This window comes from Sarcophilus harrisii, chromosome 2 (genome assembly GCF_902635505.1).
Source record: "Sarcophilus harrisii chromosome 2, mSarHar1.11, whole genome shotgun sequence".
NCBI lineage: Eukaryota > Metazoa > Chordata > Mammalia > Dasyuromorphia > Dasyuridae > Sarcophilus > Sarcophilus harrisii.
Window position 1 is genome coordinate 384,118,471 of NC_045427.1, and position 27,604 is coordinate 384,146,074.

A 27,604-nucleotide genomic window follows, 5' to 3' on the forward strand; every position below is an offset into this window, starting at 1 on the left:
TAAAATGGGAAAAATCACACTGACAACCACCATCCTCAAAGTTTTTCTGAGGACAAAATGAAGTGGTAAATATAAAAGTGTTTTGTTACAAAAAGTGTTATTTGCTTGAAAATTGGAAGAATCTGTGATTTCATCAGTGTGTCTATCCTTTTTAGGAAGGAAAATCTTAATCTTTTGATCTCTTAGCATCTTTAAGAGTTGCTATGTCAGCCAGCCAAAATGATGAACTTCTCCAACTTAACTAAGCAGATCCTCCTCCAATTGACAAAGGTTCATTACCTTGCCTAAATTCAAAATGTTTCTTCCAAGCTGTAGGATTTATAGTATAGAGTTTATGGTCCACTAGAGATTTGAGAGCTCAGGATTACCTCCACATCACAATGTGGCACTGGAAAAATATGGCATTGTTGGGAAGCTATTAAGTATTCCTCTTGATTATTATTTTAATAAACAAAGTTGATCTGGCAAAACATAGTCCCCCAAAGCCTTCCAATTTTTAAATAATTTAATAGTTTGAAAACCCTCTCATCTCCTGCCAAATGGGTGATACTAAGCCCAATTTTTATAAACCCCCCACTTACTATGATGCCTGCATTCTTCATGGCTAGAGGCAGCCCCAGAAGACCTGTGCCAATATTTGCTTTGAATAGATGGGTCAAGGCCTGAAATCCTCTGAGGAGAGAGAAAGAGAGAGGGAAACACAAGAGAGTTAGTGTAGAGATGTGCATAAAGCATCTGTAAAATTTAAAAAGAGGTTCTGGTCAATTAGCTCTGGCACCAGGGAGACAAAATAAAATAATTACTTAAGTGGGGTATTTTAGCTCCAACATCTGCTCTTGGAAAATCTGGGTTCTATGCTAATGACTGAATTAAAAGTCTTAGAGCTTCCTCCCCCCTCATAGCTGTAGCACAGGCAGCCCCAAACTGGACTAAGGTAGGAAGACAGGGAGGAAAGTGCAGAGAATAAGAAGAGAACAGAAAAGAAGCAAAAATGAGTTCCTTCCTTCACCCTCTGCTGGTCAAAATTTTACATATAAACCAATAAATATTTTACCTTTTGAAATTTTAAAGAGAGAAATCAAATAATATAGAATTATAAGGAACCTGAAAGAAAATGAGACTCAGAGAGTTGCCTAATGGCAGATCTGGAATTCAAATCTAGGTGCTCTCATATATAACTTATATCCAATTGTTTCCTACCTAGGAAAAGTGGAAGAAAAAAAAGGAAAGAGAAAATTTGGAGCTCAAAATTTTATAAAAAATGAATGTCAAAAGTTGTCTTTACATGTAATTGGAAAAAACAAGTTACTATCAAAAATAAATTCTACTAACAAAACCAAAAATAAATCCAAGTGTTCTGACTTTAAGTCCAAGTGCTTCATTGTGGTGTTCTCTTTTATATAATATATGATGGTTCTCTGTGGGAGCAGGTTTCTTGGGGAGGTTTTCTGGAGGCAACCTTAGTTTCAGTTCAGAGTAATAATCACTGCAAATACAACCAGCTGATAAAATCCAAACGTTTATTTTCTCCTTCCTTGATTCCAAGACCTCTTGCAGCTTGTCCTTTGCTTCTACCTCTGCTTTATTCAGCCTCCAGCCAGCACAAATGTGGAAGATGGAATGAATCTGACTCCACCTCCGAGAGTGGGCTTGTGGGCTTCCTCCCAGAGTGCTCTTTGGCCCTGAGAGCTACTTGCTTATATGCTGTTCACTGAGTACACACCAATCATATCACTGGGAAGCCATTATTTGTTGTGTGATTAAATCAGTGCTAAACTAGATTTAAACATTGCCTCCTCAATTCCACTTAGTACCTTGTTTCAAATTCTGGCCCATAACATCTCCTCGTAGGATCGGATCAATCATACTGAACCATGCTAAATTAGATAATTATTGTCTCTATCAATTCTAATGACTTAACACTTTGTAAGGATTCCAACACTTCATTATATTATGCTAATAAAAATTATTTATTAAATGAATTTTCACATTCTAAATGCTGGGGATACAACTATAAGTATAAGAAAGTTCCTGACATCAAGAAGCTTAATAGAAGAGGGAAATATATCAATCAGTTAGCCAACAACCATTTATTGTATGTTAGGCACTGTGCTGAGCTTTGGGGATTCTGAGAAAGTCAAAATAGTCCTTACTCTAAAGGAATTCACATATAAAGAGGTGTTTTATTTATAGGGAAGAGTGTTTTAGTTTATGAAATCACAGGTATGGTCAAGAGGGCCAAAGAATAATCAATTGACTCACTGTTTTCTAAAAACAATAGCAGGATTGATTTAATTACCTAGAATAAGAGAAAGCTGGGGCAAGGAGGAGTGAAGAATGTATACACATGTCAAGAAAATGTCTGAGAAGCATTGTGTTAAGAGTCTGGAACTGGACAAATATAATAGGCTCTCCCTAGTCAGGGCCATATGACCTCCTGGCAGGAGTTCAAAGCTTAATGGAATAGATGTGGGGACACTGGTGATGAAGCAACACTGGCAGGCCAGATGCTGAGGAGAGGGCTGGAGTGGACCACTGGGTGGGATATGAAGCATGCCCTGGGGGCTGTACAGTCTGACTCCCCATTCAGCACATGGTCCTGTGCCTATGCTCATTTTGAACAGTAGGTCAAAACTGAATGGATGAAATCGCCCAAGGTGTGCTTTCAGGAGGCCTGCTGATTCAGATGAAAATGAAGCAGAGCAAATGGCAAATAGCTAGCCAAGATAGTCAAATTATATGTAGAACATGATATGGCATCTAGGGCTGACTTGACATAGTGTAGCTTTCAATTTAGCATATCAGCTATCATTAGGAATGGGAGAAAATGAAGCTCTTAGCATGAAAGGAGACATGATTGATCTTGCCTGGACTTTCCCCATTTTTGCTTTGGTCTAATACCCTTCCTCAACTGACTGATCCCCAACCTTTCTGTGTAACTTGTTATTAAATGAGTCTTGCTTCAGCAAACAACCTGTTGTTCCTTTAATATGGAAACAAGAGGTTGTATTTTCCATGGCATTAATTGCCTTTAACTCAAAGAGTGTTAACAATAGGCACATTGTATTATGAAGGCAAGATACCTTATCCGAAGACTTCTCTCTATTCTTCATTTAAATTGATTAATAAAAATTTACATCACCATGGTCAAAGAACTCATTGCCTACTTACCAGCCTCCTGGTGTCTTTCTATACTTAACTAGACTGGTCCTCAGGAAAAAGATAATTTTTTTTTGGGGGGGGAAGTCAAGATGGTGGAGAGTTAGAAAGGTCTTTGATCTCTGCCTGGTTTTCCTCAAATCAATACCAGATCAAGGCTCTAAATGGGTTTTGGAATGTCAGAATCCACAAATATTTGGAGTGTAACAAATTTCCAGCAAAAGATATTTTGGAAGAACTTCAAGAAAGGTCTGTCTCAGTAGGATAATGGAGAGGGACAGGGTTGCAGCACTGTGCAGTTGCAGCCCAGCCCAACACAGCACAATGCAGGGAGACCCAGGACCGCAGAAGTCTGTGGGCTGGGAGAATTTAGTGGGAGGCTCGTAGCCAAAATACAGCAATATTTGTTGCTCTGTCCTGGTTCAGGAAGAAATACTTTGATTTCTTACACATTAGTTTAATTAAATCTCATAGTCTTTGTGTATCATATTTTGTAAATCCAGTATGCTTCCATAATAGGGCACAGAAGTGAGATTTCATAAAGATCATAGTATATGAAGCTGGAAAGGATGTTAAAAATGATCTAATATGACCCTCTTGTTTTACAACTGAGGAAACTGAGATCCAGAGGAATTAAGTGACTTGTTTAAGGTTTGTACGAGAGTCAGGTTTTGAATCAATGTCCTCTGATTCCAGATGCACTAAAAATTGTTACAGTGGAGGTGAAGCAAAGATGGAGAAGTAAAGTCAGGATCTCACCCAACCTCTCCCCTAAAACCACTCCAAATTAAATAATGACTTTGAACAAATTTTTAGAGCATCAGAACATCCCAAAGTATGGAGTAGAACATTTTCAAGCTGAAGGCAACTTAGAAGGTCAGTAGAAAAGGTCTGTGACATAAGAGTAGGAATCTATTGCTAGTGCAAGCAATACCAGAGCAGCATAGCTCAGACCCCAGCCTCAGACCCAGATCTGGCCCGAGACAGACTTCTGAATCAACATCAGTACTGGTAGCTTTCAGACCTCTTAGGCCAGAGACACTAACAAGGACCTAGAAGCTGAGCAGAAAAAGTCTGTGGAACCCAAGTGGGAGCTTTGCTCAGGCTGCACCAGCATAGCCCTGGCACAGCCCAGACCTGGAGCCAGGGTGGGACCTCTATGATATTCCAGAGAGCAATGGAACTAGAATTACAACCAAGAATCACCTACCGAGCAAAACTGAGTATAATCCTTCAGAGGAAAAGGTGGTCATTCAGTGAAATAGAGGATTTTCAAACATTCAGACCGGAGCTGAATGGAACATTTGATTTTCAAAAACATGACTCTGGAGAAGCATAAAGAAGTAACCAGGAAAATGATATCATAAGTGACTTAATAAGGTTTATCTGTTTGCATTCTTACATGAAAGTGATACTTATAACTCATCAGAACTTTCTCATATTATGAGTTAGAAGGAGTGTATATAGACAGAGGGCATGTATGTTGAATATGAAGGGATAATATCTAAAAAAAATAAAATTAAGGGGTGAGAGAGGAATGTTGTTTGGAAAGGGAAAGGGAGAAGTAGAATGGCGCAAATTATCTGCCATAAAAAAAGAGGCACAAAAATGCTGTTACAATGGAGGGGAAGAGGAGAGGAGAGTTTGAGAGAGTGAATCTTACTCTCATTAGAATTGGCTCAAAGAGGAAATAATATACATACTTAGTAGGAGTATAAAAATCTATCTTATCCTGCAGGAAAATAGCAGAGGAATGGAATATGGGAAAGGGGGAAGGGGATAAAAAGAGACAGCTTATGGGGGGGGGAGAGTGATAGGTACCAAAACACTTTTGAGGAGGGACAGAGAGGAGAGAAAGAGAGAATAACTCGAGAGGGGGGAATACAGTTAGAAACAGCAATTGTAAAAAGAATCTCAAAGCAAGTTTCTCTGTTAAGTTCTTATTTCTCAAAATAAAGGAAATTGAGTCAAATTTATAAAATATAAGAGCCATGCCCCAATTGCTAAATGATCAAAAGATATGATTTATACCCAAAGGGTTATAAATTCATGCATATTCTTTGACCTAACAATACCACTACTTGGCCTGAAAAAAAAGAGATTAAAAAAAAAAAAAAGAAAATGGCCTATAGGTACAAAAGATATTCATAATAACTCTTTTCAAGACAAAAAAAAAAAAAAAGAGGAAATTGAGGGGGTGCCCATCATTTGGGATAGTGACATGATAAGCTGTGGTATGTGCTTATGATGGACTATTATTATTCTGTGGGAAATGATGAGCAGAATTCTCTCAGAAAAAAAAAAAAAAACCACCTGGAAAGTCCTCCATGAACTCAAGCAAAGCGAATTGTACTGTCTTCAAAGTAATAGCAATGTTTTGGGATGACCAGCTGTGAATGACTTTGCTATTTTCAGTAGTACAATCATGCATGACTACTCTGAAGGATTTATTATGAAAAATCTTATCCATGCTCAGAGAAGGAACTAATTGAGTCTGAAGACAGATTGAAACATTCTCTCTCTTGTTCTCTTTCTCTCTTTTTAACTTAGTTTTTCTTGAGGGTTTTAATTTTCATTAGGGTGGGCAATGCAATTTTTTTTTCACAATTTGACTTTTATGAAAATGTTTTTGTCTAACTTCACAAGTGGTTTCTTATTTGTGAGTGGGGATAAAGGAGATAACCTAAAACTCAAAAAATTTAAAAACAAATATAAAAAAAATTGTTTTGAATTTAACTGGGGAAAAATATTAATAAATAAAAGAAAAAAATGTGATAATGTTTTATACAGAGGGTTGTTAAACTACCTCCTGAGGACTAAATCCTGTAGGCTTGTTTTTGTAGGGTCCACAAATAATGTTTTTTAAAATAAAGTTTTATTACATTTAAAAATGTGACATCATTTTTTTTAACTCTTGGGGTTGTAGAAAAATACACTGAAAGTCTAATTTGGTTCTTGATTATGGTTTGCTGAACTGAATATTATACCACATAATCTTTGGTTTCAATATTTACTTACTAAATGGCTAACCCAAGGCTCTAATCCATATTTCCTGACTCCTAATTTAGTGTTTGTTTTTTGGGTTTTTTTTTTTTTTTGCCATTCACTGCACAAGGCAATAAAACTGCCATGTTCCCATTTGGAGTGTATGTGATAGAGTGGCCTTTTTTGTTAGAAAATCAGATCATCGAGAGGAACCTCCCCTACCTGACCCAAACCCAAAGGACATCTTTTTGTCTTGGCCATCGTTTCATTGTATCTCTCTGACTCTCTTTCTCTGTCTCTCTGTCTGTGTCTGTCTGTCTCTGTGTCTGTCTGTCTCTATCTAATAGATGCATGAATGATTTGTAAAACATCCAATGACCATGACTATGCCCCATTAATTTGTTCCACCTACATAATTGCCCAACTGAGCAATAGTCAGGATTATTTCATCTTACTATATGACAGCATTTGGCCAAATCCTTCCAAAGTTCCAGGGAAGAATAATTTCTTTACAAATACATTAAATTGGTAAGGATGACTAATAGAAGGAATAACAGTCAGTCAACAAGTATTTATTTACTAGTGCCAGGCATTGTGCTAAATTCCTAGGAATACAAAGGAAGGCAGACATAATTCCTTCCTTCAAGGAGCTCACATTCCAGTGGGAGAGACAAGATACAAATAACTGTAGATGTACAAATTATATGGTGTAAATGGAAGGGAATCTCAGAGAGAAGGTATAAGCAAGAGTCAGAGGAACATGAGTAGGATGGAGAAAGGTTGAGGAAGATCTCTTAAAGACGACGAGATTTGAACTGAAACAGAATTGGATTCTAAAAGTACTTAGAAAGTTTATAATGACAGATTGGATCAAAAAATTTAATGGAGATAAATGTAAAGTTTTGTGATTTGGTTCAAGGAATCAATTGCACAAATATATTGTGGCATTATGGAAAGGTGGGAACAAGCAAAAAAGAATTTCACAATCTAAATGGCTGGCAAACACCAGAAGTAAGCAGAGTAGTGGAGCCAGAAAACATTGGTAATCTTCTAGTATTAGAATAGAAAACAGTGTCAAAGTAGAATCAGAAGATTTGAGATGAAACCCTCCCTTTGATACTTACCACTCTTGGATCTTGGGCAAGTCTTTTAAGCCCTTTCAGCCTCAGTTTCCCTATTTGTAAAATGAAGGAGAGTTGGACTAATATCCTCTGAAGTCCATTTTAACTCTAAATCTACGGTCCCCATAAGTCATGAGTTTCTTTTTTATACATGTGTCCTGATCACACTGGTTTCCTAATAAATGTTAATTGAATCATATTGTATATATCATCCCATATATGTTGACTGGATACAGGCTCCCTATATGTGTTCCCCTCTGTACATTTATCTCACTGAATTTCACTCTGTAAATGTTCTCTTTATGTGGCTACAGTTTTCCTCCTCTACTGATCCATCAGATTCTTCTAGTTACGTTGGATCATTACCTTCCTACCTCTCCCTCAACCTTCCTACCCACCAAGGTGCTAAGTTTTGTTAATTGCACTACCAGGAATGTGCTGATAAATATTTAATAATTGGCTTGCAAAATAGAAGTGTTCATGACCCACTTTTGAGTTTAAACTTCATTATTAACATTCTCAATCACTTTCTTAAGTCTAAAACAAAATAATAAATCAAACTCTGATTTTTGGTCTTTTCTTATTTCCAAGATGCAAATACTCACAATGAAAATGTAACAATTGACTCTCACTAGCCAGTTTAAACTGGCTCCAGTACAATCCTGTGACTACCTCCATTATTTTTGGCATCCCTCCTCCTCTTTGAAGACTCTAGACAGAAGTATAGAGTAGTTGGAATAATTCTGCAACTTTGACCAGCAGTGCCCTTGGGCTCTGTGCAACAATGCTGAGTGGAAACCAGTGGAGATCAGACTAAGTGGGTTAAGTGATGGGCCCACCAGAAGTCATCACTGATTCTGCACTATTGGGTTGCTGGAAGAAGGCATGGGAAACTTGTGAAGATGCAGATGGGCAAACTGCAGGCTGTGGTTGGAATGGGAAGGCAAATTCTTACCCTAGTTGAAAACCTTAATACTGTCACTTAAAACTAGTACTGAACTGTTTTTTGTCCTTCTTTCTCAAAGATGACCAAAGGGAGATAATGCCATGACAGGCAAGTGAATTGGATTTAAGGAAGGGAAGGTTGTGCAAGATCACCAGCCTTATTTTCTCCTCCACATGGATCTGCGTCCAGTGGCCAGATATAGATCAGAATGAATGGAAACAGTCCTGGATGCAAAGGGAGACCTTGGGCTTTTTAAGCTAGTCTTCAACAGGTCTCAATTTGAAGCCACATCCATTCAGTGATTAAGACTAGGTAGTAAGTGAGGCAAAGAATGGCCTCCAGAGTTTATTCAGTATCTAGCATTCTACATTGTGGCAAGTACAGATGGAGAAATAAGATAAATATAAGATATTATTACCATAATCCTGATTAAATAGGAAATGTAAATATACATATCTAATTGGTCTTCCTATGTATAGGTTTCTTGTATATAGTTATTCCAATTCAAGGTCTCCCTATCTGCCAAAATAATTTTCCTAAGTGCAAATCTGATTAGAATCCTTCCTTGCTCAAATGAATAAACAAATAAATAAAGTATAGAGGCTCCTTATTGCTTTTAGGATCAAATACAAACTATCTTTTTTGGTATGAAATTCCCTCAATAATTTGGTTCCAATATACCTTGCCATCCTTTTTTCATATTATTCCCTTTTACCCATATTACATTCTAGTCATATTGGACTGAGAGTTCCTTTATAAATTTGGCATTCTATCTTCTGGTTTCATGTCTTTGCATGAGCTATATACTTCATATGAGGAACTCTCTTGTCTCCTCACCTCCACTTGGCTTCTTTCAATACTAATCTCAGGTATCAAGTACCTCCTATACAAAACCTTTTCCAAGTCTCTTTGTTGTTAGTATTCTCTGCTTCTTCAAATTGTTTTGTATTTATTTCACAAGTTCATAGACTTAGAGATGGAAGGTACTTTAAAGCTCATCCAATTCAATCCTTTCATTTTACACAAGAGCAAGCTGATTTCCAAAGAAGGGAAGATTCTTCTCCAAGATAACACAGGTGGTAAGTAATAGAATATGGATTTGAACCCAGGTCCTTGATTCCAAATTTTTTTCCAATAGAATTTTTTCCCATAGAATTCCCATGGAATTACACTGTTATTATTATATTTATTATAGCCTCCCAATAGAATAGAAGTTCCTTCAAGACAAGGTTTTATTCATTACCTTGTATATATACTTAGTACTTTGTACTGTGCCTTAAGCAAAGTAGGCATTTAATAAATGTTATTTGAATTAAATTCTAGATCTTTTAGTTAACTACAATGTCTGATCTTGGTAAAATCTACAATCTAGGCTTCAATAAAGGTGACTAGAGGATCTCCAAGGGTTCTTCCAACTCTGAATTCTAGGATATTCCATAATTTTTGTTGTGAAAAGACCTAAGAGTTATATAGACCACAATCTCAATATGATTCAGCAGTGCTCACAGTTTATATCAATATGATTCAAATAGTAAGTGATAGTTTTCTAAATATTTCCACATTATCATGCTGCACAAGAAAAATCAGATCAAAAAGCAAAAAGAAAAAATGAGAAAGAAAAAAAGCCAGCCAACAATAACAAAGAAAGTGAAAATACTATATTGTGATCCACATTCAGAAACACTGATGATCAAAGGATATACACAGTTTGATATCCCTTTGGGCATAGTTTCAAATGCTCTCCAGAATAATTGGATGGTTTCACAATTCCATCAACAATGTATTAGTGTCCCAGTTTCCCCACACTCCTCCAACATTCGTCATTATCTTTTCCTGTCATCTTAGCCAATCTTAGAGGTGTGTAGTGGTATCTCAGAGTTGTCTTAATTTGCACTTCTCTAATCAACAGTGATTTGGAACATTTTTTCATATGACTAGAAATAGCTTTAAAAATTGTTTTTCTTTATGTCATAATTTTAAAAATTGTTCTCCTAGTTCTACTCACTTTTTTGCATCAGTTCATAAGCTTTTCCCAGTTTCCTCTAAAATTATCCATTTCATCATTTCTTGTGGGAGAATAATATTCTATCACAGCCCATGTACCACAATTTGGTTAGCCATAATCCAATAACTCTTAGTTTCTAATTTTTAACTACAACCAAAAGAGTTGTTCTGAATATCTTTGCATAAAAAAAGAACATTTTCCTTTTTGATTTATTTGGGATATAGGATCAGTGGTTGTATAGCTAAGTTAAAGAGTATAAAGAATTTACTAACTTAAGGGCATAGTTCCAAACTGCTTTCTAGAACAACTGTACGATTCACAATTCCACCAATAACATACTAGTAAAACTGTTTTCCAATAATCCACCTTCTCCTATATTTATTATTTTCTTTTTTGTCTTTTTTTCCCAGTCTGATGGGTTATAAGTGGACGCTCAAAGTAATTTTAATTTGTATTCTCTAATTATTGATAATTTTTTCTTAAGATTTTGAATTTAGATTTTTCCTTTATAAATTTCATATCTTTTGATCTTTTATCTATTGGGGAATGACTTAATCTTATAATTTTGAATCAGCTCCTTATAGATCTTAGAAATATTTTTATTTCTTTAAAAAGAGTTTTTGCAATAACTCTTCTCCAGTTACCTTTTGATTTTTGTTACATTATTATATTATTATTATTATATTGTGTGTGCAAAACCTTTTATATTTTGTACAATCAAAACACTCTGTTTTACCTTGTGTGATGTTCTCTATCATTCATTTAGTTATAAGCTCTTCTATCTTCAGATCGTAATTACTATGTTCCTTTCTCTTCCACTATAACTCATTTGCATATCAAGGCATCTCTTCCCTGATGCCATGGTTTTCTTCATGAATGAATTTGAACCTTTTATATTTAGGTCATGTATTTATTTGGGCCTTATCTTGATATATGGAATGATGTGTTAGTCTAAACCCAATTTCTGCTAATTTTTGTCTCATTTTCCCAGGAATTTTATAAAACAGACTTTTCTGAGAATCTTCTCTTATTCTTTATTATTATTATTATTAGTAGTAGTATCATTAGTGGTAACATTAATAACTGCCAACACAAATATATGTAGATATTTATATAGACATCACTTATCACTGTGCTATCTTCTATATAAATATAAATGAAGCACTATGCAACTGTTTGTTTCTGTATGCTATATACCTAATTTGTTCTGCTTTTGAATCTCATTCTTTTTTTTTACCTTTTACCAAATTACTTTAATGATTACTGCATTATAATCAGTTGGAGATCTGTTACTAATAGATATGTTTTCCTACTCCTCCCCCCCATTATTATGCTTTGATATTTTTTACTTTTTGTTTTTCCACCTGCATTTTGTATTTAAGTATCCATAAAAATTCTCTTGGGAGTCTGATTGGTACTGAAAAATTAAATTTATTTAATAGTTTTGTTATTTTCATGATATTAATTTAGCCTACATATAAACAATTAATGTTCCTCTAATTAATTCGATCTATATTTCTACAAAGTCTTTTATAGTTAGATTTATATAGTCTCTGAGTGAATCTTGGTAGATATGATTATTTTGAATGGAATTTCTCTTATATTTCTTTCTGCTGACTTTTGTTGATGAGATAGCTACATGATCCCTGAACATATCACTTATACAGTTGTCTGTCACAGTTTTCTCAACTGTAAAATGGAGTTAATAATAACACTTAGCTTCCAAGTCATAATTGTAAACTACTTTTCACAATGCCTATGATATATAAATGTACCATATAAATGTTAGGTATTTTTATTATATATAGAAATGTTGATTTTTCTATGTGGACCTATATCCTGTATTTTTGCTGAAATTATTATTTCCATTAATTTTTTACTTCAGTTTCTAGGGTTCTCTAACTACATCAACATATCATTGGCATAAAAAGGATAATTTTGCTTCCTACTTATCTGTACTTCTTCAACTCCTTTTTTTTTTTTTTTTTTTGGTCGTCATATCAAATGCAAGTTGATTATGTTAAATATCATGAATAATAATGGACATCCTTGCTTTATTCTTGATCTTAATGGAAAACCTCTAACTTCTCTTATTACATATAACATTTGCTCCTAAGATTTAGATGAATACTGTTTACTATAATATGAGAAAACTTACTCATTCCTTCAATTTCTAAAGTTTATGTTAAAATGGAAATGAGTATTGAATTTTGTTAATTTCCTTTTGGCTGCCATTGATATAATCATACAGGTTTTTATTGTTTGAATTATTAATATTGAAACTGAAATTACTTTCAAAACTGCAAGTCGGTCCAAGATATGCAAATCTTAAAAGGAAATTGATATTGTGGGACTCAATGAAATGAAATAGGCATAATCCTATTCCATTTCTGTCTCTGTCTCTATCTTTATCTCTATCACTCTCTTTTCCCCTCTCCCTCTCACTCCCTTTCTGTTTCTGTCTCTATCTTTCTCCTTATATAGATACACACATATTCATAAATACATATACATACATACGTGTGTATGCATACATGTATACCAAAACATCACTGGGGTGAGTTTATAAAATAAATGTAAACTGGATATAAATGTTTCAAATTTTTACCTAGCTTCTCTAAGTGATAATGTTAACATGTTATTTGATAAAATAATTTGATAATTTCCTTTATTTCCTCTTTGGTTATTTATTGTACACTCTTTTTCATTTTTGATATGAGTAATTTTTATTTCTTCTCTTTATTTTTAAAAATCAGATTAGGCGATCACTTATTTATTTTAGCAGCTTCTAGAATTTTATTTGTCACCCTTGAAGTTTCTATCAGGTTCAGCAAACTGTGTACTATAGAAGAATATTAAAAAGCTATTTTAAAATAAAATTCAGAATTAAAAAAAATTCTTTAGCCTAAAAACCTTCTCAGACTTTTCCCTGTAGGTAGACTAAAAACTAAAGTCTTTCTTAGGGAAATGAATTAACAAAGATTACTAATTTTAACTCTACATGAGATGTGACCATTGACTCTTAACCTGATTGAAGTGATTATTGTCTCAAACCATCCTTCTTTGTTGAGAAATTATTAGGTGAGACAATGGACAGTATCAGATCTGGAATCAAGAAGGTTTTTCACCTTCCTGAGTTCAAATCTGGGCTCAGATACTTGCTACCTGTGTGATCCTGAGCAAGGATCACTTAATTCCATTTGCCTCAGTTTCCTCATCTGTAAAATGAGCTGGAGTAGGAAATGGTAAACTACTCCAATATTTTTGTTAAGAAAATGGATGAACAATAATAATAATTGATAGAAGAGAGCAAGCCCCTTTGATTCCAGGAATTAGAAGAATGGTAACTTCCTTACTCAACTATTCTGAAATGTTGACCCAAAGTATATTTTTATGATTTTTTTCCTTGTTTAAGATAGCTATAAATGAGATCTGAAATCATCTTGGTATAGAACAATGGTGTTAAACTGAAATAGAAATAAGGTCATTAAACCATATATAAGGAGTTCTGAAGGCTGCATAATGACTTAGTTTTAAAATTATAATTTTATTGTATGTTTTTTTATTTTGTTAAATATTTTCCCAGTTGCCTTTTAATTTGCTTTCAATCACACTCAAGCTATAAGTACCTTGGATATAAATAAATGCTCAATTAAATTATTTTTGATAGATGAGTCAAAATTGTAGAATATAGTATTAGCATTACTACTGTAATAGAGCTAGGGAGGTGGTACAAGTGGACAGAGTGCTGGACCTCAAATCAAGAAGACCTGAATTCAAGTCCAACTTCAGACATTTGCTAGCTAATGTGAACAAGTCATTTTCTTTAACTGTAAATTGGGGATAACAATATCACCTAACTTACAAGGTTGCTGTGAGGAATGAATGAGATAGCATTTATAAAGCACATAGTACAATGCCTGGCACATAGTAAATACTATATAAGCTTTTCTTCTTTCTACTGTCTTAACATTTTTTTTCAACAATACTCAATTTTGCAAATCATGGCCCAAATCTTTACCAACACAATGTTCCTTATTTACAGAACATGCGAACCACAAACTCAATAGCAAAAACTTTTAAAACTAAAAAATAAAGTTTGTATTTAAAAACTTAAATAAAAAGGGGAGTAAAAAGGAGGAATATTCTTATTCTTATTCTATGACCTCATATGCAAATGGTATCACCTCAAAGAGTTTCCAGGGAGAAAAATAATCTAATTTCTAACTAATCCTCCAGGCATATCAATAAAGATAGACATTTGCCTTTTGGCTTCAACAATAGCTACAACCATACCCTATCCATTTCTGTTCACTTCCTGTTGTTGCTTCTGAAAAGTCTTTAAAAAAAAAAAACTTTTGTAATTTATCAAGCTTCTCAACACTTCTTTCTTCCTTTTCCCAAATACATACTTTCTGATGCTGCTCCTGAGTACAAGGGTAAACATCGTAGGATTTTAACTACTTGAATATTACCCAATAAATAGCAACTTCCTTGACTTGGGCCTAATAAAGACCTGAAGTTCTAGCAAGGGTACTGATAAGTCTTTAAGGGAAGAAATAGTCCCACTGTCATCTCCCCTAATTAGGCCATCCTGGATTATTTTCTCCAATTCTGGGCAATATATTTGAAAAGGGAATAATAAATCAGAATATATATCCAGAGAAGAGAGACTAGTAAATAGGCTTGAAACCATGATATATGAATAAATGTTCAAGAAATTGGGAATATTTAAAGTGGAAACTGTTTTTAATATTTCAGGGCTATTATAAGAAAGAGGGATTAGATTTATTTTTTCTTATTCTTTCTTATTTTCCCGAGGGCAAAACAAAGTAAAAAAAAAATAGGGAGGTAAACAAGTTCAGTAGACAGAAAAATTCCCTCATAATTAATGTTTTCTTACTACTTAAATGAATTACTTTGGGAGGTAGTGAGTTTCCCATTAGTGGTAGTCCCATTTCTCTATCACTATTTTCAAAGATGTTAGAGGGAGACTCCTTGCTCAAGGATAGGTTAGCTAGATGCCTTCAGCATTCTCTTCTAATCCTAATTTTGAGTTTCTATTTAGGCTTTTTGGAGTGAAGAACTAGACATGGCCTTTCTTCTAGTTGAGGGGGGAGGGAAGGGAGGAGGGCACAGAAAGAAAGACACATACAGAGAAAATGAGAAAGAGGGATACAGAGACAGAGAAAGAAAAACAGAACTATTGTATATTCAAAGGGCTAATGAATAAATATTTCCACCAAAACTTGCTTTATTCCTAATTGGGAGTAGAAGGGAGTTAAAACAGAAGATTTTTTTCAAATTTAAGATCATCTGGACAATTAGTATTTCTCAGGGTTGGACCCAAAGAGTGTATACTATCAGATCCCCAGGTCAGAGGAAGGTCAAGAAAAGATGATCTACATCTATTCAGTGATATCAATTTAAGTAGAATTTCCCCCAGGAGTTTCTGCTAGATTTACTCATTCTTTCATGAAAAAAATGAATTAATGAGATAAAGACATAGTGGAAGTTAATTCTATCAGATTTAGAAAAAATGAAAGCATGGGGAAAGATTGTTGTTAGTATTAGGAACCATTGTTTTAAGAATCCTTGTTGGGTTTGTGCCAAATTAGCATTTCTTTTTCTTTGAACTTTGCATCGTTGTCTTCTGGATTTGTGTCCTGGTTTTTTCCTTGCCATTGGAGTAGCTTTTTATGGTCAAGTTCTTATTTTGTTACTTACACATTTCTTTATCCTATTTCTTGGATTTGAATTTTATGTTAAAATTAGTCTCTTTTCAATGATCCAAACAGTTTCAGTTGTTTAGTAATGATCAGCTACACCCAGAGAGAGAACTATGGGAAATGAGTGTGGATCACAACATAGCATTTCCATTCTTTTTGTTATTGTTTGCTTGCATTTTTGTTTTCCTTCTCAAGTTTTTTTTATCTTCTTTCTAGATCTGATCTTTCTTGAGCAGCAAGATAACTGTATAAATATCTATACATATATCTTATTTAACATGTACTTTAATATTTTTAACATGTATTGCACTACCTGCCATCTAAGAGAGGAAGTAGGGAAAAGGAGGGGAAAAGTTGGAACAGAAGGTTTTGCAAAGGTCAATGTTGAAAAATTACCCATGCATATGTTTTGTCAATAAAAAGATATTTTTTTAAAAGTTAGTCTCTTTTCACCTGGGGGTAAGCTGTCAATCAACAAGTGCCATTTCTTCAGAGCCTTTATTAAGTATTTGGGTCACATAATAACTCAGCAGGGAGGTAAATAATGATCCTAAAATTCTAAGATATGATATGAAGAAGACAGAAACATTCTTCACTTGGTAAAATCCAAAAAATTATCAAGAATTAAAGATAAAGCGAGGTAGAGCCAACATTGTATATTAAAAACAGCAACTCAGCTGTACTTTTTCAACATTCTCCTCCAAACAACTTTAAAATAATATATCAAATACAATTTTGAAGTGGTAGAGCCAAAAAAAAAAAAAAAGGTCAGGGTGAAACATTTTCCAAACCTTAGCCTGATTTAGGAGGTTAGCAAGTAAGTCTGTGACAGCAGGATGAAAGCTGTCCAGAATGCTGCATACCTATGCCAGGGCAGGCTTTGGAGGTGACTACAACAGCAACAGCAGCAATAGCTTCAGGAACTCTCAGGCTAGTTACTATAAAGGGGAGAGGCTCGGACACTGATCAGAAGCAGGTTATGGAAGACCTTTTGATGGCACTGGGTGCAGCTGGCACTGAATAGCAACTCTATTACCCACAGCAGTTTTGGGTCACTATTCTAGGATGGAGAGTAGCATTTGTGTTTGGTCATAAGAACAGAAACCCTGATCTCAGTTCTAAGGCAAAGAAGAATTCTAGGCTGTGGCTATGGGAGAGCAGGGGATCTGGTCATAGTTCCAGGGCTAAGAGGAGCATTAGTACTTATGGCTGCCCCGGCTCTTCCCATAGACCAAATGATGCTTGAATAAGAAATAGCCTTGAAAATGGCAGCACACAGCCCTCTTTGTAGTGGCCAGAAACTAGAAACTGTATCAATTGGAGAATGGCTGAATAAGTTATGGTATATGAATATTATGGAATATTATTGTTCTGAAGAAATGACCAGCAGAATGAATACAGAGAGGCCTGGAGAGACTTACATGAACTGATACAAAGCGAAATGAGTGAAATCAGTAGTTCATTATACATGGCAACAACAAGATTATATGACAATCAATTCTCATGGACATGACCCTTTTCAACAATTCAGGGCTGTTCCAATGATTTTGTGATATTAAGAGCCATCTACGCCCAGAGAGAAGACTGTAGGAACTGAATGTGGATTACAAGACAGCATTTTCACTCTTTTTGTTGTGGTTTGTTTGAATTTTATTTTTTTCTCATTTTTTTCCTTTTTGATATAATTTTTCTTGTATATTGTATAATTGTATAAATTATATGCCTATATTGGATTTAACATAAATTTTTTACCATGTTTAACATATATTCGATTACATGCCATCTGGGGAGAGGATGGGGGAAAAGGGGAGAATGGGAACACAAGGTTTTTCAAGGGTAAATGTTGAAAAAATTATCCTTGCATATGTTTTGAAAATAAAAAAACTTCAAAAAATAAAAAAATGGCATCATTATGTTGGAATCAAGGTACAATGTGTCTGATTATGGCTGATCAGATCAATACAAGCTTGGAATGCTCTACACAAGTCAGGCACAAATAATCCATATAAACATTTGGGGTGGAGATGTCTCTAAATTTGTACATTTCACATTTCTCTTGAGAAACTGCGATTCTGCTGCACTCATAGAGCACCAAGATTTCTTTGATGTAACACATCATGCTGGGCAATCTTTTGCCAGTGTCTCCCATGTCACACAATCAAATCCAAAGTTTTTCATAGAAGAAGGACCTTAAGAGTGTCCTTGAATCATTTCTTCTGACCATCATGTGATTATCTTTCTTATGTGAGTTCTCTGTAAAATAGTCTTTTAAACAAATATGTGCCTGGCATTCAAATAATGTGACCAGCCCATTTGGGTTGCACTCTTTGCAGTAGAGTTTGAATACTTGGCAGTTTTGAGAAAGGATTGTAATATATGCTGTCTTATCTTGTTGGATGATCTTCAGAATCTTCCTAAGACAATTCAGTTTTCTGGCATGGCCCTGGTATATGTCCAGCTTTCAAAGGCATACAACAATGTGAAACAAGGCTGGCAAAGGAAGGCTAGCTTCCTGAAACTGGAATTGGATCACATTTTTCTGGAATGACCACGAAGCACTGTGAAATCAAGACATCTAATTAACAAGCTCACATAGATATCAAAAGGAGTAACAGATTCATGAAAATATGATTAACACTTTCAGGTAAGTGCCATGTCACCATGATCAGTACATATGTTCCACTATGACAATCCCTTGTAAAGTCAACAAAAAATTTTATGAAGACCTGGAGACCCTCTTCATCAATGTGCCAAAAGAGGGCAAGCTTATAATTCTGGGTAGCATTAATGCTAGACCGCAGGGATCCTCAAACTTTTTAAATAGGGGGCCAGTTTACTGTCCCTCAGACTGTTGGAGGGCTGGACTATAGTAAAAACAAAAACTTTGTTTTGTGGGCCTTTAAATAAAGAAACTTCATAGCCCTGGGTGAGGGGCATAATTGTCCTCAGCTGCTGCATCTGACCCGTGGCCGTAGTTTGAGGACCCCTGTGAGTGTGCATAGACTACCAGACATGGCAGAGAGTCCTTGGGGTAAATGGAGTCAGAAACATCCATAGCAACGGTCACTTTCTACTGAATCCTTGTGCATCTCATGACCACCTCATCACCAGCACTGTTTTCCATTCACCTAAACACAATAAAACTTCATGGATGCCCTCTTGGAGCAAACTTTGGTTTGATGTGGGCACACGTCAATGTGTCATTGTAAGGAGAAGAGAAAAACCGGATGTGAGAGTGATGAAGGCAATGTGTGGCAGTGCTGGACTGATCAGGCTTAACTTTTTCAGGCATAGCTATGATAAACTGGTTGAAAGATAAGTATCAGGACCCGCATGGAAATAGCATGACTTGGAGCCATATAAAAAAGAGGCAGATTTGAAAGCCAGACAACAAGAGAGGCTGACCTAGGCACAGAATCATATTTTCCATGAAATTTTCAGCTTTGGGACCATCCAAGAGTACCCTCTGGTTACAAAGACTGAATTTGTGATTCTACCAAGGAGTTATGAGTTTGGGAGAATCTCAGATTACACTGGGGGGAAAGGGAAGGGATGTTGTGATGATGTGAGAATGTGATAGATTATTTTTCTTGATTTATATTATAATTAAATGTTTGTTTTTTCATTTTCCCTTGTTTGAATCTGTCATTGTGGTGAGCAATGGAATACACATCTTGATAAGTATAAATTCCTAGGACTCAAACTAAGAACAAGAGAACCAGAAACTCAAGATCCAATCTGACATGGAATACACCTAGTTAATTATATTTGATTACATAGGAAATGATCATGTACTTGTAAGGACCATATCTCTTCTCCCTTCCCCTAGGAGGAATTTTCCATTCAGTTTGATCACCTTTCTGATTATGAGGGATACTAATGATGAGTGATTGAATGTAAATTCGCCTATTTAGCAAAATCTAGAGCATACTTGGGTTATCATCCAACCATCTACCCCAGGTACTCTATCCTCTGTACTGCCATTGCAAAACTCAGCCAATCAATACATATACATTTATTCAGGGCCTATTATGTGCCAAACACTATGTTAAGCATTGGAGATACAAAAAGAGTCAAAAGATAATCTCAGCCCCAATCTAATGGAAGAGACAAGCAAATAAATATGTACAAATAGCCTGTATATAGGATAAAAAGGAAACAATTAAAATGTGGAGAACACTAGGATAAAGGACTGGGAAAAGCTTCCATTAAAATATGGGATTTTAGTTGGATCTTAAAAGGAAGCCAGGGAAGCTAGTAAGTGAAAATGAGGGAAAAAAGGCATGGAACACAGCCCAAGAAATTGTCCAGAGCCAAGAGATAAAATGTCTTATTCATGTAATAATAATATTCAAGAAAGATAACATCACCAGATCAAAGAGTACATATCAAAGCATAGAGTAAAAGAAGACTACTGCACTGTACCCAGAATTTTAACAGTTTTTGTCTCATGTTCTGAGAAGAGTCATCAAATCAATACTATTATTGTTGTTGGAAAGAGTGGGGCAATAACTACTTAGTGCTGTTTTAACTATTTTCGTAATACTTTAGCCCCAAATTCTCTTTCTTGGTCATCAGTTTCATGTATTTGCTTTAATGGTTAACAATGGTAACAAAAATCTGGAGTACATGTAGAGTGTCTGGGATGGCCTCTTTCTGTGTGGAGAACCTGGGGAGCTTGCTGCCAGGAAAATCATGATGATGGAGAAAGGAGGAGAGATTATGGAGCATGTCTAGACATTCTATAAGGGGGGGCTAATCTGCTAAACATGTATTGAAGAGGAGACTGTTAGCTGAAGAAGCATTCAAAAACTATCCATTATGCCTTATTCTCTTTCTGGATTCATTTGGTAACTCCTTGGCTCATGGTATCTTCTGAGAAACCATACCAACCTCAGGAGTTTCCAAAGGTCAGGGGAAGAACTCAGGAGAATCTGGAAATCAAAATCCAGCCACATTTCTCAGCTCACAGGACATCAGTGTCATAAGGAGCAAGGAATAACCTGTGGAGTTTTGAGAAGAATCCAGCTCTGCTGTGATTAAGATGTTCATCCAGCTTTAATGCTGCAACTGAATATGTTTAATAAGATTTTATATTTTTATAAGTTTTATAAGAACTGGACCAAGTTTTAAACCTGTTCTTCCCTGGAGAACTAAGTGGTATAGGGGAGAGTATTCACTGGAGGTAATGAGGAAAAGGTTTATACATTTGTTCTTATTGTGTCTTTGAAATAATATTTTTCATCAAATGTTCAGTGATTAAATGGGCACTAAATGGTTAATTTTTTTTTTTCATTCATTCCTTTTAAGTCTCTCCACACCTTTAAACCAAGGGAAATGACACAAAAAGGGAGACATTTTTATACATGTGTTTGTGATTGTGTTCTGAAGTTTAAAAATTCTCCTGCTCCTTTTGACATCCACGTGATCTTTAAGGTTTAGCACAGTCAGATAAAACAAATCCAGACACAGAACAGCTACTTGAGGGAAAGGAATTCTAATCTTGGCTTTGCTTCTACCACCGTTACCCCATCTCAGTTTTCCTATATATAAAAAGAACTTGCTAATTACTCATTTTACAGTGCTATACCAAAGGAAGAGAAAAAAATAGTAGTTGTTTACATTTTTGGAGTACTTTACAATTTAAAAAGCAGTTCTCTTACAATCCAAAAGTTGCAACCGAAGGAGTGCAAGCTTTATTGTCCTCATTTTCTTTCAAACTGAAGTCCAGAAAGATGAAGGTACTTGAAAATAATAGAATGTTATGATTTTGACAATCTTGGGGTGTTTTGTTTTTGTTCTTGTTTGTTTGTTTCACTAGGTTCAATTCAATCCAACAAGTAGCAAGATATCCAAAGTTAGTGGATCTGAGAGCACTGAGCTTAGAGTCAAGAAGACCTAACTTTAAAGATGGCCTTAGATACTTACTGACTGTATTAACTGTGGGTAAGACATTTAACACTGTCTGACTCAGTTTCCTAACTTGTAAAATGGGATGAGAACTCATATTTTCCTGATTCCAGGCCCCGCACTCAATCTCTAGCTCTGCCCAGCTGCCCAGCTTTGAAGGTAGACTATAAATATGCTATTCCCATATTATAGGATCTTATCTCTCCACCTTATTGCAGGGATAATGCAATAATATTTGTGAAGTTCTCTGCTATGTAAATGATAATTATGATGATAATGACAAATAATCCCATAGAAGCAAAGACAAAACAAAAAACCACTTGCCCTCAAAGAGCCTGTGTTATGCAATTATTAATTAAGCAATCCCCAGTGATCCAAACACATCCCCTTCAAATACCGCAGTGAACGTGGGAGATTTTACTCACGTTAAATTCCTGGATTCCCTGGTCCACTGGAAGGAATCTGATTTTTTAAATCTGGGCAGACTACAAATGATCTTCTTTAGGTTTATCTTAACTCCAGAGTCAGTATCATCAGAGCTGGAACCTTTACTGAGCAGCAGCTTAGAGGACATGATGGCTGTGGAAACAGGATTATAATAGGCTTATGGGATACAAAGTGCTTTCCTTACAATAAAATTTGGAGGTTTTACTGTGCCATCATTTCAGTTATGTTCAACTCTTCATGATCCCATTTAGGGTTTTCTTGGTGAAAATAATGGAGTGGTTCCTTCTCCACCCCATCTTACAGATGAGGAAACTGAGAGAAGCAGGAGTAAGTGATTTCCCCAGGGTCACCCAGTTAGTAAGTGTCTGAGACAGGATGAGAACCACATTTTCCTGATTCCAGGCCCAGCACTCCATTTGCAGCTCTGCCTAGCTGCTCAGCTCTGGAGCTGGAATAAATATGTTATTCCCATGTTATAGACAGCAAAATTGGGGCACAGAAAGGAAATGAAATGACAGTAAGTGGCAGAGGAAATTTAGACCAAAAGACTCTGCCTACAATATACAGGCCTCTTGTTCCTGTACTCCATTGGCTATACCCTGAGATTAATTGTGTCAGGGAATAACAAGGGCCTATGGGCTCTTTAATGTCCACAAGAATTGGTCAGGGACACAGTTGTCATGGAACTTGAGACACAGGACTTCATCACCCAAATCATGTGGTGTTCACTGAGCTCAAGTCCTCAGAAGTAGTAACATAATTTAGTACATTTGCCTTTTCAATGGCACACATGATCCAAGAGTACATAAAGACAGACACAAAGGAAAAGACTTTCAGAAACTCTGGGTGCCAGAAACTATTCTGATCTGCTGTGAAGGTGTTTCATAGGATGTATAAAACTTTCTTCTTCTCTCTCTTTTTTCCTCCCTCCTTCCCAGGTCATCAATTCTACAGTGGCAGTTTGAGTTGATGGTACAGCACCTTAAAAAATGTCAACCTAGGAGCTCTGGTCTCCATACTCTTATCTGATTGCTATAGGCAATCTTAGTGAACAAAGAATTTATTGTCCTCCTCAGGGTATTTGCAAGCAGGGGCTATCTTCCTTACCCACAGCTCACCAGGCCTACCTACCAGTATGTGATAACAAATACCTTTGAAGGATTTTTTTTTGTAAATTCCAGGAAGGCTATAGCTATAGTCCCTAGAAATAATTATTAAAGGGTAATGGGCAGTGCAAATAAATGGCTAACTTTGTAGAGACTGTCTTGATGCTCTGCCTAAGCCTACTGGGATAGTGCCCATGAGATTCTTCAGAGGTTTAATAAGATTCAGCTTACCTTTTGAAGGCGCATTCCCTCTCTCAAACTTCTGGCTACTCCTAACACTTTCCCAGGAACTCAGCCCTGATTGGACTTGGGAGTGCTGATACCTGGGCTCTTGCCCAGACTCAGTAGTCTGCACTGAATCCCACTTGTCTGCCTCATAGTAGCCTTCCATCTCTGGGGAGAGAACTCTGAGCTACCTCACAATGGTCACTGCCATAGCCAATAGGACTGTGAGAGCCTGGGATGAAAGAGACAAACCCCATAGGGGAAGAGGAATTTACTGCATGGTGACCAAAGCTTAAACTTCATCATTTGCCCCTTCACTCCTTCAGCTTTATAGCAAAATGAAGTCAAAGACTTTGAAGGTGAAAGGGACTTTTTGTTCAATTGTTTTTCAGTCACCTCCCCATTTAGGGTTTTGTAGACAGATATACTAGAGTTGTTTGCTGTTTCCATTTCCAATTAATTTTACAAATGAGGAAACTGAGGCAAGCAAACAGATTGAAGTGATTTGCCCAGAGTTACACAGCTAGAGAATGTTTAAAGCTAGTTTTGGATTCAGGAAAGATGGGTCTTCCTAATTCCAGGCCCAGTACTCTATCCACTGTGCCACCTAACTTCCCAAAAGGGACCTTAGAGATCAACTAACTAGATCTTATACAATCCTTTACCCATGTAGATCACTTTCAGATACAAAAATTAATAAGATTATAGCCTCTGCTGCCAAGATGTTAAAGTCAGTGAAAGAAATGCACAGACACAATTGTGACATAAAAGAGTGAATGCGCAGAAGGCATCCAATTTAATGCAACAAGAATTTTGAGACACTCAAGGAGTAATTTCAGAGAACAATCATACTTATGTGAGGGGCTAGGGAAGGCTTCAGGTGCTGGAATTGGGCTTTGAAAGAAAAGCGTATCAGTAAGCAAAAATGGGGACAGGAGTACATTTCAGGTTATTGAGGACAGAGTGAGCAAAGGTAAAGATATGGCAGAGGTTAGGACAAAAATAGGGGACATTCCCTATCACTTCCAGAATCAAATACAAAAATCCTCTGGTATTCAAAGTCAGATCAAAAGGGAAAAAAAAAAAAACTATGTCAAAGTTCTTACTTACTAACTTAACCCACTCTTTTACATCTTACTCTCTAACACATACTCTTTGATCCAGTGACACTGACCTTCCACAGTTCTATCTTTGGAATCTGATCATTTTCTCTAGCTATCCATTCTGTTTGTAGTGCTATTGCTCTGCATCTTTGCCTCCTGGTTTCCTTTAAGTTCTAACTAAATTTCTGTCTTCTACCAGAAGCTTTTTCCAATCCTTCTTAATTCTAATATCTTCCTTTAATTTCCTATTCTGTGTATAGCTTGTTGGTATATAGTTTCTCACTTGCCTCTCTCTTTAGAACATGAGCTCCTTAAGGCTAGAAACTGTCTTTTGCCTCTTTTTATACCAGCAGTGTTTAGCACAGTACATGGGATGTTGTAGGTTCTTAATAAATGCTTATTAATTGATTGGCCTAGAATGGTCTAGTAGGATTAAAATTTAGAGTGCACCAAAGAGAATATTATAAAAGAAGGCTGGAAAGATTGGTCGGAGTTAGATATAGAGGATCTCTGAGTCAGGGTTATTGTTTTTATCAGAGACATTTGTAAAGATTATTTCCTAGTTTTCTGCTTTCCTTTTAATCTCGGATGCATTGGTTTTGTTTGTAAAAAGCTTTTTAATCTAACATAATTAAAATTATATGTTTCGCATTTTGTTTTGCTCTTTATCTTTTGTTTGGGTTGTGAATTTTCCCCCTTCCCATACCTATAACAGGTAAACTATTCCTTGTTCTCCTAATTTGCTTATAGTGTCACCCTTTATGTCTAAATCATGCACCATTCAGAACTTATTTTGATATATGGTGTGAGATATTGGTCTACATGTTAGTCTGTACCTACTTATATCTTATTGGTTTCCAGTTTTCCAAACAGTTTTTGTTAAATAGTGAATCTTACCCCCAAAGTTGGGGAGTTTGGGCTTATCAAATACTGTTTTTATAAGCAATGGCTACTGTATCTTGTGTATCGAGTTTTTTCCACTGATCCACCACTCCATCTCTGGGCCCATACCAGATAGTTTTGATAATTACCACTTTATAATATAGTTTTAGGAATATTATTACTAGGTCACTTTTCTTTATAATCCCCTCTTCCCCATTCATTCCCTTGGTATTTTTCACATTTTGTTCTTCCAGATGAATTTTGTTGTTATTTTTTCTAGCTCTATCATCAATCTATAAGCATGGACTCCCATATTTCTTACTTTTTCAAAATCAAGATACATGTCTGAGTTGTCCTCATGGTATTTTTCCCATCTCCACCATTCTTCTGCAGCACTCTTCAACCAGATGTGGAAATGCTATGGACCAAGTGAAGAGAGGGGATAAAATAATTCTATAACCTCTGCCTCACCTCAGTGAAGGTCCAAGTGATATTCCTAATGGTATTACTGGAGCTATTGCTAAAATTCCTTCAGATTCCTTACCACTATGATATTGAAAGATATGGTGTACTGGCAAATATTTAACAAGCAAGTTGTTTAATTTTCATTATTAACATTTTATTTTAAATCTAAATGATCAACAAAACAATCAATCAAGCCCTGATTTGTAGATTTGCCAATTTCCAAGGTAAATGCTCACACTAAAAATTTAATAAATTGCTCACAAGCTTGTTTAAGTTGACCCCAGTCAGTTAATAAATTTGTGCCAGGCATGGCTCCAACCATTGTATGGAGTACATCAGAGTTGAAATCTGAGTTCTCAAGAGGTTTGGCAATTGTTAATGCTGTAAAGTTACCCATACATATAACCTGTAAATAAAAGGCTATTAAATAAAAAAAAAATAAAAAAAAGAAAGAAATCTGAGTTCTCATATAAGCTCTAAAGAAAATTAATAAATTAATGAGACATTTAATAAGTGCTTAATATGTCCCAGGTACTGAACTAATAGTTCTTGTCTAAAGAGAGGACAACACAAGTATAGTAAAGATGACCAGAGGAAAAAATTTCTAGAGAGTCATAAGAATGGTGAATTGATAAGTAGAGCAATCAATTGGCCTGCCTTTTCAATAGAAACAAAGATAATAAGGTAGTATTGATTTGATGATTGAGCCCAGAACAAAGTGGAAAACTTAAGGAGTGGGAGTGGTTAGGTGAGAAGGGATAAAGTGGAGCAGAATAAGAGGAGAATGGGAAAGGCAGAGAAAGAGTAGGGCAGAGAGCAAGATAGATGATTTATAGTTGTGCATTAACGGGAAAATGTAATGGGCTGAAGCTTGAGTTGATGCACTGAGGTCCCAAGCACGTGAGGCTAAATAGTAATTGGGCCATACTCTATTAATATATATACTTGGAGAAAGAATGGCCCCCGCCCACTCTTTGTGCAAGTCCTGATGTGTTTTATAGGAAATGATGATTTTGGTGGGTGGAGGCAGAAGAGCAGGAAGAGAAACAGGGAGAGACTGCTGACTGGCTTCCTGTTGCAGCTGCATACATTATGATCGTGATTCCCCCTTCACCTCCGATCCTTCTTCACCTCTACTGAAAATAAAGATTGAAAATTTTCCCTTAACCTGAATTCCGACTCCGGCTGATTTTAAAATACACGGTCATCACAGGAAAAAAAGCATTGGATTTAGTCCTGGCTTTGAATTCTGAAACCAGCACCTAATATTAGTTATATGATCTTGAACAAGATACTATCTGAGTTTCCATCTCTTTGACTGCAAAATGGACTGCAAGCTAATTGATTTAGCGCTAGAAAAGATTAAGAGGCTTTCTAGGGAATCTTCCACATTTGATAGATGAGGAAACTAAGGTCCAGGGAGGTTAGTTATCTGGTCACTTAAGTAGTAACTTTTAGAGGTGAGATTTTCAGGACCTCTGATTCAGGAGCTAGTCTTACATTACCTGTTCACGGTTTAAC

The 27,604-nt window shown here is 35.9% G+C and overlaps 1 protein-coding gene across 2 annotated transcripts in view; it reads right to left on the reverse strand.

Annotated features, from left to right (window-relative positions):
- The window catches only part of LOC100921121 (proton-coupled amino acid transporter 1-like), a 54,420-nt gene extending 30,629 nt beyond the window's left edge, over nt 1–23,791 (reverse strand). The window contains exons 1-3 of one of the 2 annotated variants that reach the window (XM_031953553.1): nt 23,640–23,791; nt 22,281–22,434; nt 582–672 (exon numbers count right to left, since the gene is read on the reverse strand). In XM_031953553.1, the coding sequence (XP_031809413.1) occupies nt 582–672; nt 22,281–22,429 (240 nt within the window). In that variant the 5' untranslated portion in view covers nt 22,430–22,434; nt 23,640–23,791. Of the gene's footprint in view, nt 1–581; nt 673–22,280; nt 22,435–23,639 lie in introns of those variants that run through there. The other variant, XM_031953554.1, reaches the window with a different exon arrangement.
- Nucleotides 23,792–27,604: the final 3,813 nt, after the last annotated feature.